Source organism: Pyrus communis, chromosome 6, assembly GCF_041283825.1.
Source record: "Pyrus communis isolate YQ-2024b chromosome 6, ASM4128382v1, whole genome shotgun sequence".
Taxonomy (NCBI): Eukaryota; Viridiplantae; Streptophyta; class Magnoliopsida; order Rosales; family Rosaceae; genus Pyrus; species Pyrus communis.
In genome coordinates this window covers 22,897,807-22,912,967 of record NC_142570.1, presented here as the reverse complement: position 1 = coordinate 22,912,967, position 15,161 = coordinate 22,897,807, and the positions used below count along the sequence as shown (strand labels likewise).

The 15,161-nt window shown below is 38.1% G+C and overlaps 1 protein-coding gene and 1 long non-coding RNA gene across 15 annotated transcripts; both read left to right on the top strand.

Moving 5' to 3' along the window:
- Positions 1-886: 886 nt before the first annotated feature.
- HB-7 (homeobox-7) lies at positions 887-6,817 on the top strand. Of its 14 annotated transcripts, none has more exons than XM_068450634.2 (12): positions 887-1,008; positions 1,599-1,851; positions 1,970-2,154; positions 2,250-2,367; positions 2,789-2,977; positions 3,282-3,788; positions 4,094-4,195; positions 4,285-4,497; positions 4,736-4,904; positions 5,047-5,315; positions 5,427-5,522; positions 5,688-6,817. In XM_068450634.2, exons 2-12 carry the CDS (start codon positions 1,687-1,689, stop codon positions 6,171-6,173), a joined length of 2,499 nt encoding a protein of 832 aa, XP_068306735.2. In that variant the 5' UTR covers positions 887-1,008; positions 1,599-1,686; the 3' UTR covers positions 6,174-6,817. The 14 variants fall into 14 exon arrangements, with proteins under 14 accessions (XP_068306735.2, XP_068306734.2, XP_088552154.1 ...); XM_068450633.2 differs by having other exon boundaries at positions 5,424-5,522; XM_088696028.1 differs by having other exon boundaries at positions 5,406-5,522.
- A 2,757-nt stretch (positions 6,818-9,574) lies between these two features.
- LOC148696460 (uncharacterized) lies at positions 9,575-10,122 on the top strand. The gene is made up of 3 exons (XR_015963713.1): positions 9,575-9,710; positions 9,779-9,890; positions 9,993-10,122. It is a non-coding gene; the product is annotated as an uncharacterized LOC148696460 (long non-coding RNA).
- The last annotated feature ends 5,039 nt before the right edge of the window (positions 10,123-15,161 follow it).

The following is a 15,161-nucleotide window of genomic DNA, read 5'->3' as shown; positions in this document are numbered from 1 at the left end:
AGTGATTGTCGTATAAAGAATTAGAGTATCTTTAATGGAACAATACAATTTTGAGATGTAAAACTCACTATGATATCTCATTTTACATGTTCGAAGCAATCTTAAAAATTAATTCTACTCCAATACAGAAATACAAGTTTAAAACCTCGTTTACTTTTCTCTCTTGAACTAATAGACCCCACCTCCAGTTGAATGATATGGACCATCTCGTCCGACCTCCAACCGTGTTGAGGACACCGCCATGAGCAGTGGAAGTGGGAACTCACATTCAGTTAAACGGACGGCCAAGATCCTTTGACCCCATTCTCATAAGTTACAACCCTAGTTTTTTTTTTTTTTTTTTTTTTAACAAACGATGTTATCTGAGAATGAGATGGACTTAACCTCATTATAGGTTAGTAATAATGTGGTTCAAATTCATTGAATTAAACCTAAGATTTTTCACTTATAAATGAAGAAAAATACTATTAAACCGTAATACTAAATGGTTATTACAACTTTAGTTAGACCTATGCCTTTCAAGTTTCAACCCCCGCTATGGTCAATTTCCTTCGCTTAGCCATTTCCACTCCCCACTGACTTTAATTTCCCTAGTTATAGCAGAAGCAATCACCGCACGCGACCGAAGCGCGAGTAGAGCCCCAAATCATATAACAGAAGTTGCGTGAGTACACGCGTCCTTAATTGGCTTGGGGGTCTTAGTAGCAAAGAAAGGGGTTTGACTTGGGGATGAGACTTGTCTGGGAAAAACGCTTGCTCTTCCATCGAGAAACGGACACGTGTACCGAAACGGCCGACGACGAATTAAGTGGCGTTGATCGGTTTCTGTCGAAACGCATTTACCACGCACAGTAAATTAATAAATTTGCAGATTTGTGGGGATGGAAAGAAAGAGTGTAAAAATGCTAAACCTAGAGAAATAGAGAGAGATGGAAAGAGAGGATGGGATACTAGCACCACTGGGTCTCTGAAACTCTGAAGCACCAGCAGATCAACCAAACCAAAACGGTGAGTCATCGTTTTGCGAACAACACCGACACTACTTCAACTTCGACTGCATGGCTCTCACTCTCTCACTCTCTCTCTCCCTCTCTCTCCCTCTCTCTCTATCTCTCTCTCTCTCTCTCTCTCTCTTCCTCTAGTTTCTTTACTGGTAGGTATCCATTAATTTTGTAGGTGGTAATGTTCATATTTAATGGTGATTTTTTTGTTCCAACTGCAGCTGCCCGGAAGTATTGTTTGTTACTTGAAATGGTTTTGTTAATTACTTGGTGGATAGAAATTTCTCACCTCATTTTTGACAAATTTTTCAACCTTGAGTACTTCTAGTTTCAGCATTTTTAATGTCTCCTTTGTAATGTTTTGGAGCTATCAAAAAATAGAAAGGAAAAGAAAAGATGTTATTTCCTCTGGGTTTAAGTACTCTTCTTGTTTAAGTAATGTTCAATAAATTTACTTGACAGATAATTGTGATTTTTGCTTTGTTATATATATATATATATATATATATATATATATATATATATATATATGTATATATGTATGTATGTATAAATGTTTCTGATCTTGTTTTGTGATACCAAATTTGAAAGTTTCAGGCTCAAACCTGAAGTGAAGAGAGAAGAGAGGAGCAAACCCTAGCTAGCTATCTGACAAAACTTCGAGCACTAGAGAGTCCAAGAAATAATGTATGGGCACTGCCAAGTAATGTCAAGCATGGCCATGGGAGGTGGCAACGTGGTCAGCCCGGAAACCCTCTTCTCGTCGCCGATCCAGAACCCTAACTTCAACTTCATGCCTACCCATCATCAGCTGCCTTTCCAGCCTTTCTCTTCCATCCTCAGTCCTCCTGTAAGCAACCTTTCTGTTAATAATTTTGGCATTATTCAACAATCTCTTAACTAATTGTTAATTTGTAATGTTTGATCCTTTTAACTAACATTGTTGCGATGATAAATGAAATAAACAGAAGGAAGAAAATGGGGTTCTAAAGATGATGAAAGGAAAGGAAGATCAGATGATGGAAAGCGGGTCCGGGAGCGAGCAAATTGAAGAGAAATCTGGCAACGAACAAGAAGCCGACAACCAACTGCAACCTCCCAAGAAGAAACGCTACCATCGCCACACTGCTCATCAGATCCAAGAAATGGAAAAGTACTTCTACTAGATCGATCTCTCTCTCTCTCTCTCTCTCTCTCTCTCTCTCACAAACAAAATAATTAACGTGTTAATTCCTTTACATATTACAGTATGTTTAAGGAGTGTCCGCACCCAGACGACAAGCAGAGGATGAAACTGAGTCAAGAACTGGGGCTGAAGCCGCGTCAGGTCAAGTTCTGGTTCCAAAACCGGCGAACCCAGATGAAGGTAACATTAACACGCTTCCCCAGAAACCGCGTTCATCGTTCTTACTGAACGACTAGCTTTAAGCCCTAAACATATATAACCACGATCGCTCCATCTGTCTCTCTGCAGACTGCATATACGTATAGTCTTCTTTAACAATTAATAAGGTCTGAAGCCAAATTAATATATGTGCATTAAACCCTTTACCAAATCATGTGCTTCCCAAAGTTCAGCAATAAAGTATAGGTATTCATATCCCCTTTAGCATCTAGGGGTTCTCTTTTTCTTTTTCTTTTTCTTTTCCTTAATTTTGTTTTATGCGTGTCATTAGCAGCTAGGGTTATGTCAAGTATTATTACAGCCACGATTTATTATCTTAATTTCTGCTTAAATTTGACTAATTTTTCTGTTTGTTATGGTTTGAAAACAAAAATTATTGTAGGCACAACAAGATCGGTCTGATAATGCCATGCTTAGAGCCGAAAATGAGAACCTAAAGAATGAGAATTACCGGCTACAAGCAGCGCTGAGCAATATTATGTGCCCCAATTGTAAAGGTCCTGCTATGATTGCGGACATTGGCTTAGATGAACAACATCTTCGCCTTGAGAATGCTCGACTTAGAGAAGAGGTATTGATACTTCTCTTAATTATTTTATGGTAATTTCATTATCAAAAGTTCATTCTTTTTTTTTTTTTTTGTTCATGGAAAAAAAATAGCAGTGCAACTGTTTAATGTATAATTATGATAATCAGCTGAATGGACTGCAGAACAAACTAATTAAGTTGAATTGTAATTTTGGATGATCAAAAGCAGTAAAAATTTTAATTGGATTGACTACAGCATATTGAAGAGATATATCTATTAATCATGCATTTTCATTTGTGAGTAATTGTTTAGGGTTGATAAGTTATGACAAAATTTGTGCTCACAGTTGGAACGAGTTTTCTGCCTGAATTCTCAATACACTAGTGGGCAGCAAATCCAAACAATGGCACCTGGAGCTCCACTAATGCCCGCGTTCAACTTGGATTTGGATATGAATATCTATCCAAGGCATTTCCAAGAGTACCCGATGACTTCTTCCGCGGAAATGATTCCCATGCCTCTGTTGCCACCTCCTGTACCTTCTCACTACCCTGCTTCTGCTGGGAGTTGGGGTGGTGTCTTATCAGATGACGAAAAATCACTTGCAGTAGAGCTTGCGGTATCCTCAGTTGCCGAGCTTATTAAGATGTGCCGGGCTGGTGAGCCTCTTTGGAGCCGGAACAATGAGAACGGGAAGGAAGTGTTAAATGTTGAAGAACATGCCCGCATATTCCCGCCATGGCCTTTGAACCTCAAGCAGCAGCCTAGTGATCAGTGCAGGACGGAAGCTACTCGCGATAGTGTTGTGGTTATCATGAATAGCATTAATCTTGTAGATGCCTTCCTTGATGCTGTAAGTGCCCTCGTTTTTATTAGAGAATTCATGCAATGCCTTGATTAATTAGTGAGTAATGTTCTTGGACCAGACAAAACCCTAGAATAAACTTAACCAGTTGTCTAAATTCATGACATTCCTGTATATTTAATTAACAACTTGCTACTTTCATATATAGTTGCCAAACTATACAAATTATTCTTTTTCACTGTGTGATTACTTAAGATTTAAAACAATTATTTCTGGGTGATCAAATATACTATATATCTAGTACTATAATCTGATAAATTCCGTTTTGTCTTATTTCAATTATCCTTTTGCAGAATAAGTGGATGGAATTATTTCCTTCTATAGTTTCAAGAGCTAAAACTGTTCAAGTTATTTCAGCAGACCCTTCAGGTCAAGCAAACGGTTCCCTTCAGCTGGTAGGTATCTCAAAGCTTGAAATTCTCAAATCATAAGTCCGTATGTTCATCAAGACACATTAATTGGTTGTACTTAATTGGATTTGCAGATGTATGCGGAATTGCAAGTTGTTTCTCCTCTGGTGCCAACCCGAGAAACTCATTTTCTACGTTATTGTCAACAAAATGAAGAGGAGGGAAGCTGGGCAATTGTTGATTTTCCCATAGATAGCTTCCATGACAACCTTCAATCATCTTTTCCCAGGTACAAGAGATGGCCATCCGGCTGTCTTATCCAAGATATGCCCAACGGATACTCAAGGGTGTGTTCCCGCTTCTTTCACTCAACCTCTACGCGCATGCTTTTAGTTTTCCAGTTCCCTAGTTATACCCATCAAAATATTGTACTCCTTTTGCAATCATTTCCTATAACATGTTAATTCAACCGATTCAAGTTCGCTTCCAACGTACATTTATATGGCCTTAATTACTAGCGAAAGTAAAAATGTACGTGGGAAGTATTAGATGTATCAGACTTACTATTTTCTGGCTTCTGCACAGGTTACATGGATAGAACATGCAGAGATAGAGGAGAAGCCTGTACACCAAATATTCAGTCACTATGTCTACAGTGGGATGGCATTTGGGGCGCAACGATGGCTTGCAGTCTTACAAAGGCAATGCGAAAGGGTTGCAAGTCTCATGGCCAGAAATATATCAGACCTCGGAGGTTAAATTACTGATCTTTCTCCTTATCATATAATCAAGTGATAATTATTTTTCAGAGATAAACAGTTACCCGTTACAAACTAGTTGCCAGCATTTATAATCAAGGAAAAGTATAATATATTAATTGGCTTCTGTACATGTAGTGATACCTTCACCCGAAGCACGCAAGAACATGATGAACTTGGCTCAGAGAATGATAAGAACATTTTGTGTAAGCATGAGCACCTCCAATGGGCAGTCGTGGACGGCTATATCTGATTCCCCAGATGACACTGTTAGAATAACCACAAGGAAAGTCACAGAACCTGGTCAACCCATTGGGGTCATTCTCACTGCTGTTTCCACCACTTGGCTCCCTTATTCGCACTACCGTGTCTTTGAACTCCTACGGGATGAACGCCGCAGAGCTCAGGTACTTACGTTGTTTTGCTAGCTAAAACAAGAAGTAAAAACCAGCTATGGTTATTCTCTTGACACAAAATGTTTTGCTGATCTCTTTTAGCCTCCTGCATTATGCCAGCAGCTCGATGTTCTTACCAATGGGAATTCCCTACATGAAGTGGCTCACATTGCCAATGGCTCTCATCCTGGAAACTGCATTTCTCTTCTTCGTATAAATGTAAGCTTACGCACTCCCTTTGAATTTACTTCTACTAATGTAGCGTATTGCTACTTTACATCTTCCTTATAAATTATTCCTGTAGTTCAAATCTCCTTTTCATTTTCAATTCGTACTAATACATAACTGACCATCATATATTACGTCATACGTTTATATATACAGGTATCGAGCAACTCATCGCAGAACATAGAGATAATGCTACAAGAGAGCTGCACTGATGAGTCAGGCAGCCTGGTGGTGTATGCAACCATGGATGTTGATGGCATCCAGTTGGCAATGAGCGGAGAAGACCCATCCTGCATTCCCCTCCTTCCTCTAGGCTTTGTCATTGTCCCAGTGCAGCCTATCGAATCTAGTGCTGCCACTGCAGCTGATCATGGAACCTCATCGCCAGATCAGAATCAGGAAAACCGCATCATGAACTCGGGTTGTTTGCTGACTGTGGGGTTCCAAGTTCTTGCCAGCACAAGCCCATCTGCGAAACTCAACCTCGCCAGTGTCACCGCGATGAACAACCATCTCTGCAACTCGGTGCAGCAGATCATTTCCGCCCTCGGTAGCAGCAACATTTGCACCACCGTTACTACTGATAATGTCAGTGTTGGCGTTATTTCTGGCGGATCTGACCATCCCACTACCCCGCAGTAACAGCCATTTACATATAGCTGCACTTAAATCTCTCTTCCTTCTTCCCCAACCAGAGACAAATCATCTAGTAGTTTGGTCGTGTTTTGTAATCATGCATGCATACTAAATTTAGGGTTTGCAATCGGAATTTGTTATTCACACTAAAAAAAAGTCATCCCGCATTCCTTTTATACCTTAATTAGTGATTCACTGAATTTGAATTACAAGAAGGAATGCAGCATGACTTTTTTAGAGCATGAATAACAACTTCCTCCTAGCTTATATTTGTTAGTCCAAGGGCATTAGAGGTGTGTGGTAGTGGTCTTTTGGTAAATAAGAGGGAGATGCATGGTGTAAGAAGTAGTGGAGTGATGGAGTGGTGGAGTGGTGGGTGGTAGTTGTTAGGTTGTGGATGTGGTGATTGAGAGCGGGGAGTCAAGAGCGCACCATGTACAAGTACCCTTGGTTTCTGGTGAGGTTCTAAAAGTAGGCAAATTAAAGAGAATGGGGCCTCACCAGTCAGCAAGGGTGGTGGTTCGGGTATTGACTTCTCCCTGTGCATTGCCTTTTCAGTCTTCATTATTTTGCGTCTTCTATTTCTGGACTGACTTGTCTGTTGGCTTTTGTGTTTATGATAAGAATTTAATGCCTCTGAATTTTTTAAATTTGTAATTTTTCACCATTTTCCTTATTTCTTAGAATTTATATCTTTATAAACACATACAGCTCATTTAGATTGAATACCAACCAAGATTTAGCCCAAAAGCAATGATGGAGCCCAGCTGTGCACGTAGATGCACTAGAAAAAGGCCCACTCTCAGCCCACCAACTCGCGCAACACGCCTCACGCATTTTGCAGGCTAAAATAATTTAAAAATATATATATTTAACTCAAAATTCACCTAAAAACTCTATAAATATCTATGTATTTGTTCAAACATCCACACAAAACTCACTTTTCTCCTACAATTCTTCCAATTTTTCTTTCTACCATTTCTTCCCATTTCCAAATTTTTCAGGATGGCAAAAGAGCATATTAGATGTGATAACCTATCCTGAATCATTTGACCCGTAGGTGTGAAATGACGATTTTGCCCCTGGACATTAATTAGTGTTGTAGGGTGTTTGGTTTGTTTTGTTTTTGGTTGGTGGGCTACCATTTGGACCACACACTCACACACACCCATCTCATTCTTTCCCGTGACTCTCTCTCTCTCTCCTTCTCTCGGATTTCATTCGTTGTTCGTACAAGTGGTACGGTCACTCTTCAAACTACCTTCATCTTTCACAGATCGACGTCGAGGAGATTACTTTTGTGTTCTTTGTGAGCTCAAGAGCTTATCCATACCCTTAAATCGACGTGAAACCTTCGAAAACCCGAGAACCATGGAACCCCGATTTGGTGCATTGTTCATGCACACGTGATCGTGAGGTTTTTAGAAGTTTTTAAGGTTCTAGGAAGATTTAGGACATCTTTACGAAGCTTGGGGAGTAATTTTGAAGTGTTTTGGATGTCGGGAAGCTCAAGTTTATCAAGTTGCAGGTTTGGCCGGATTATCGAGGTTTCTCTGGCAAGATTCCGTTGGATTTAAGTTCCAAAAGTGGTAAGGTTTTGTTCTACTCGTTGTAAGCTTCATTTTGATACAAATTTCATGGAATTTGGTTGAGAAATGAAGAAGATATTAAGGTTTGAAGTTTTTTCCAGAAACAGGCGAAAATTCGAGTTGCAGACGACGGCGACCGGCGAGGCTCACCGGAGAAGGAGGCAAATATTCCGTCAGAGTTAACGGAATATTCTAACGGCGTCAGGTAACGGCCGTTAAATTCTGTTAGGGTTTTAACGGAATATTCCCTAACGGCGTTAGGGTTCTATACGCATGCCAGGCAAGTGCCCGTAAGTGGCCAGCGCGTCTGGCCGTGCCTTGGCCGGTGCATGGAAGCGCGTAAGAGGTCGGAAAATTATTTTAAAAATATGGGGATGTTCATGAGGTTAAGTAGAGCACGTTGGTATATTCAAACACCCATTTAAGCAATGTATGAGAAGTTATTACCTAAGGTTGGTTATGTGCGTTAATTTGATGTTTTTATAGTTGTTTTGCATATTGGTGAGGACTATCCGGAGGACGAGCGCAACCACGCGAGGCTCGAGGCTTACGACCCTTCTACGTATCAGTGAGTGGGCTTTTGTTTTCAGTATATATATAGATTGGTATTCTTTCCAGAAATTACATTTTAATGGTTTTATAATTGAAATGCCATGTCGAATATCGTCGATATTATTATTGTGATTGTGTTGGTTATGCTTTGGTGCTGTGGACGCTCAGGTAAGTCAGGTGAGTATGTTGTTAGTGATAGATGTGGTGTTGAGGAGATTGAGTTATAGCTTGTATTCCTGCACCTCGGTGATTGTGCTCCACCAGAGTAGGGCCTAGCCTTCACATGATCGTTCACCTCTCACACCGTACGCTCACCTTGGATCCAAAACAGGTGCCAGCCTGTCATACAGACCACTTTAGGTGGTTCCGACTCGTAGGTGACTTGCCATACATCGTACAGCCTTCACGTGATCGTAGCACTAAGCATATTTATATATACTAGCCTATCGTACAGACCACTATAGGTGGTTCCAACTCGTGTGCAGGATAATGGTTGAGGAGCTATGGTTTCAACCGTACAGGTCACTTTAGGTGACTCCGGCTGACGTACTGATATTACTAGCATATTATGATTTGTTTTATCTCACATGCTTGATGTTTATGCTATTTGTTTGGATATTCTGACGCGGCATATTCTGGCATGGCATATTTGAGCTTTATCGTTTTAGCATGATTTGATATACGAGTATGTATAGTATTTTGTGGAAAGTATACAGGTTTTACAGAGAGGGGTTATAACTTTTGAGAATGAAATGATTTTGAAAAACTTTGTTTTTGCCCACTCATGTTTTCTATTTTGCGCCCCTCCAGGTTTTAGGTAGCGAAGACGTGGTTGACGAAGGAGGCATCGAGGCATTTCTAACAGAGCATCCTCCATGTAGGACTTTCTAGTTAACGCTTGTGTAGTGTTTGTTTATTCTGGACTGCACCTAGGATACTTGAACTTCTACTTTGCATTTTTCCTTCTATGTTTGTCACTAGTACTCACTAATCTTTTTATTGTAAATTATCTCGTCGACTTTATTTTTCTCGTATTTTCACTCTATTACTTCCGCATTGCGCACTTGGCTATGTCACCTCACGTGACGACCAGCACACCCTAATTTTTGGATCGGGGTGTGTCATTAGAGGTTGTGATTGGACCTTTGAGGAAGATGTTGTTTTATGCTTGGCATGGGTTTCTATAATTAGTGAAGATGGTGTCGTTGGCACGAAACAAAATAAAAAGGTTTTGTGGGGTAAAATCGTTGATAAGTTCAATGAAAACTCCAACGCCGACCGAAGGAAAGGTGATGGTGTTTACGATCGGTGGAAGGTTATCAACAAAGCGTGCACTTTATGGAAGGGAAGTTTGGAGAGAGCCGTGGTTGACATGGCTAGTGGAAGGAGCGCTGAAGAAGTTGTGAGTTTCTTTGTTGATATTTTATTTGTCATGTACATAATATTATTTTGCAACTAATTGTTTTTTAGTATTTCTTGCATAGGGTGACAAAGCAATGGCAATTTACATGACAAGAACTACACCAAAAAATGAAGCTTTTAAGTTGCAACTTGCTTGGAACGTCCTCAAGGATTATCCGAGGTAGGGAACCGATGCGGACCAACAATGGGGAAGATTATTTCATAGTGAAGCCACACAGACAAATGATGTCAATGAATTGACCCCAACTTCTTCTTTTGCAAGGCCCTCGGGAAAAGATAAGCAAAAGGAAGCAAAAAGAGAAAAGGGAAGTCCCAAGATCCAATTAGTGCACAAATTGCTACCGGTTTGCAAGATTGACCGAAAGCCATAGCTCTCGGGAGGAAGAAGCGACCCGAATGCGTTTGGCCATTACACACGAAGGGGATAGGGAGCAAGAAAGGTTCGAATGTTCATGATGGAGGACCTCAACAAATACACTCTAGAGAGGAAGAAGTGATTACGTGATAAGCAAAAGGAAATTTGGTGAAGACATGCCACAAGGAGTATATTTTAAGATGATAATTCATCTCAAGGCTATATCCCAAGTCCACCACCGAGTTAAGATGGTGGATATCATTATTAAGTTTATGTAGTTTATGAATTATCGATTGTATTAAATTTATGTGGTTTATGAATTGTCGTTTGTAATAAGTTTCATACATCGATTTAATGATTTTTCAATATTTATCAGAATTTAAATATTTTTAGGTTAAAATGTTCATAAAATTAATTTATGATAGTCTACATAATTTTTTTAAAAGTTAATTTTAACAAAAAAAAAAAAAGCCTAAATTCATTCATTAATAATCTGAGATTAAAATTTTAGGTCAAAATGATTGGAGCAGAAAAATTGTTTCTGAATTAAAACCAAAAATTTATGGGCTAAAAATTTTAAGTTTTAAGCCAAGGGTTCAAGATGGTTTTAGAAAAGCTTTTTTTTCTCTTTTAAAACCACTCTTGCTCAAAAGTGCTTTCATTAAAAGTACTATAGTTTTTTCTTTATAATAAAAATACAAGTATTATCTTAAAAAGCACGTGGAATACTTTTTGAACACATAATTTTTTTTTTTATCAAACATAATTAGAAGCATTTTTTGTAACGTCAAGCACGTTTAGTTATTTTCGAATCAATTCTAAATAAGCCCCATAGCTTATATATTAGTCCAAAAATCTTAAACTTATTTTGGTTACGTGTTGGCCCTGTTAGGATTAGTTCAGATGACCCTTATCTATTATTACTAACTGATTTTGAGTTAATATGTGTTTGGGCCATAAATAAAATTGAGCCTATTAAGGGGTTAAGTAATTTAACGAAAATTAATGAAAATGACTTTAAAATTTTACATTTTAACAAAAAAATCATCTAATAACTTTATTTAATGATAAAGATAAAAAGAAAAAAAAACATAAAATAAAAACATGTGTGCCCAGCTCGCGTTAAGTTTCACAAATAGTGTCGTACCATTAAATTTCATAAACAGTGTAGTACCGTTAAGTATCATAAACAGTGTAGTATCGTTAAGCTTCAAAAACAGTGTAATACCTTTAAGTTTCATAAACAGTGTAGTACCGTTAAGTTTCATAAACAATGTAGTAAGTTTCATAAACAGTGTAGTACCATTAAGTTTTATAAACAGTGTAGTACCGTTAAGTTTCATAAACAATGTAGTAAGTTTCATAAATAGTGTAGTACCGTTAAGTTTCATAAACAGTATGTGTGAGGATGCATGGGTCCATCAGGTCAGTATTTTTTTGAAATTTTTTTAATATTAAAATTATATCTTTTTCATTAAAATTTAAGTTTTTTGTCCCATTTTATTAAAGTCTAAGGATTTTTTTATTAAAATTTAAGTATTTTTCATTAAATAAAGTTATAGCATGATTTTTTGTTAAAAAGAACTTAGGTCAAGCCATTTTCATGAAAGTTCCCTAATTTTTATTGGGAACATTTATGCTTACCACTATAAATATGGTGTATGCTCGTCATACAGCTAATCATCTGTCAGTCATTTTACGTAACTCTAGTTAACTTTTATATTAAATGTTATTTTTTGAATTTTGAAAACAATTAACTAAGGTTAAATGAAAGGAAATGTGACAAATGATTAGATGTATGGTGATCATACACCATAGGCTCCCATTTTTGTTTTGCAAAAGGCGCACAAACCAGGCCTACTAGCGGTAGGATTCAGTCCAAGTCTCTGTGACACCTTATCACACATATTGAGTACCCAAATGTTTCTTTTCCAAAATTGAAATTTTGTTTCAGTTATGAAGCGATTAAACGAGTTTTGTTTTCACGTCATTCTATTTATTTTCATTTTAGGTAAACATAACACACATAACGCCCAAAGTCGTCGGTCTTCGAGGCATAAAAAAGAACCTAATCAACCAACGTACTATTCGGTCCTAAATTGGTTGGTTAAGAAGTGAAATTTAGCGCAACATTGTACAAACACCATTTATTTGCAACCTCCAACAGTGGCACAAATGTAGACATCCTCCCTCTCTCAAGCTTTCCTTGGCACTGAACTGAAAACAATCGCGCCACAACCCCTACCAACATATGTCAACTATCAAGTGTTATTTCTGTATCACTCTAATGTATATATGACCAAGGAGAACACATTTCATGGGGTAGTTTGATGGGGGAAAGCTCATCAATGCATGGACACAAATCATATCATAAATTACAACGACATAGTAGAAAGCCCTTATAATTAATAACACGTCTAAAAGAAAAAAGTTGAGGTTCTACCGTAAAATGAATTGACAGTATGAGGAATAGCGCAACTTACTTATAAGTTCATATAAGGTCTCTCTTCTTATCAATTTGAGCCCCCACTTATTAAAACAAGTGTACTAAACACTTTGGTCGTGTTTGGCACACCGTATAAGGGATCGGATAGGACCAATAGTACGGACTTGACTGCTTAGTGTCCTCTCGTACTAAATAGTCGCCAGATTAATTTAAGCAATCAGATAGGATAGTCAGGTATACACCTTCTTAATAAACCATTCCAAAATGAGTGGATTATTAGTCTGGTTCCCTTTCCTTTGAGTGGCTGCGATCCTGATGGTGCTCATGGTGATTGGTTGGCAGTGACCATCATCGGCGTCGATTGAGATGAACATATTCTTCTTTGTTTCCCTTCCCTCTGTTCTTCCCCCTCCTTCCCACAAATCCCAAAACCCAATTCCTCAGCCGTCCACCATGAACCACCACCACCAGGAGGTTCCATTTAACCGCCCAGAACAAGACTTTTTTCTCCCTACATCTTCTCATGGCTACCGGATCTATCTCCCTCTTCTCCGCCACTGCATCTCCGACCCCTACAAACAAAGCCTAGGATGTCAATTTTTTTTTTCTTTCCCTCACTGCCTTTTGAGTTTCGGCTTAAACAAAGCCTAGCTGTGGAGTTGGTAGTAGAGCTTTTCTTTTGCATGATATCCAGCATTGGTGCTGAATCAATGTTTGGGGAAAAATAGATGATTTCAGTTTTTTTTTTAAATTTTATTGTAAGTTTAATTTTATTTTAAGTTTGATTCTTCCTATCTGGCACAATACCAAGCACAGAATAAATAATACGGTTATTAGTCTGATACTGCATCGAACGTCCGACTAATTTAGTCAGTACTATTCGGTGGCTATTTATTCTATTCGACAAAAATAGTCAATACAGTCCGAGTTGCCAAAGGAGACCTTTATGTAAAAGAACTTGGCCAGTAGGACTTCTTTATGCATGTAACATCTCAACGATGCATGTAGGCAACGTCATCCTGTCAAACTTTCTGCAAATTAACCTTCTAACTAGTTATGTTTTTATCCTCTACAATTCTTCTTCGACCAGATTATGACTCCATGCTTAATCCACTAGAATCTTTCTTGGACTAGAATTATGACTCTCCACGATTTAACCTTATCTTATCCTTTTCATTACCAAATTATTAATGATATATGATTTCCAACAGGATCCTCTCTGGATCCTTTTAGTGAGGATCTTAGGAATCCGTGAATCATGTCCATTCATCGTACATCGTGCAGTCAGTTTTTTGTCAGGTATTATTTTTGTTTAATTTTAAATAAAAATATTTAAAATGATTTTTGACCGCACGATGTACGATGAACGGACTCGATTCATGGATCCCAAGATCCTCACAAAAAGGATCCGGCGAGGATTCGGATTCGTGTGATTTAACCTCAACTGGCACTCCAATATCGTTGTTGAATATATATGTGGGCTAAGATCCGGCAATACACATTTTTCTGGAGCCCACTCCGTAATGTATTTCAATGATCCAATGTTTATTTTTTATGTATTACCTCAAAGATTATGTCTACCAAAAAGCCCACCTAAATCCTTAACCATATGACTGTTGGATAAATTTAGTGTTTGTATGTAGAACCGTAATCGATTATTTTCTTCACTAGAAATGAATGTTTTAATGGTATAGTTTTGGATTTGTGTAATCAAGGATGATCTATAAGTGATGTATAAAATATAGACGGTTCGAATGGTTGAAATACATTACAATAAGCTTTACAAAATAGGTTTCGAAACGTGCGTTAATTAAAGCATGTCCCCGGATGCTAACTCTCTAAATATAAGGCTTCCTTAAACTTTACGCCTGGTAATTAAACGTAGGCCCAACGGCTTTTGATCCTAAATGTACCGAAGTCACTCTGTGATGGCCCTTTTTAGGCTTAAAGTCCTTCAAATTAGCTGGGCCAATTGGCCGTTTAAAATATAAGGTACAAACAGTATCCTTGAAGCCAGCTAGTTTTGATCATAGCGTAGTTTTGGAGAACTAGGAGTTTAAGAATTAACGCATTTGGTTTGTTAAGATGATCTGAATAAAAGAAGACCAACATCATGAGTTGATCACTAGTCTAAGTAGTTTTGTGCTGCAAAAGTTGCCTGAAGTGCTTTTAAAATGACTAGAAGTTCTTTTGTTGAAAATATTTCGTGCTGCAAAGGTTACCTGAAGCGATTTTTCATTAAGCTATATGGGTGACGCCACGACCAACACAAGGACGACCAAACACAATCAAAGAAAATTGATGATAACGTCAGTTAATTAGGAACAAAAAAATGTAATGTTTTGAACAACTAACTGTTTAGGCGTCAAAATTTCACAAAATACAAATAAAAATGGATCGTTAAATACAGATACTCAAAATCAAAAAGAGTATGGCCTACTAGCCATAAAACAAGACGAAGCCTTAAAGCCATGGTAAGGTTTCTTTTGGTATTACCCTGAATAAAAATAAATAAATAAAAAATGGTCAAATATGGCGAAACAAAAGAACAAAAGTCGTAAAAGTATGAAGATCCAATGGGCTCTCATCCCAAGCCGTAAGTTTTCCGTTTTCGTAGACTGATGGAATTC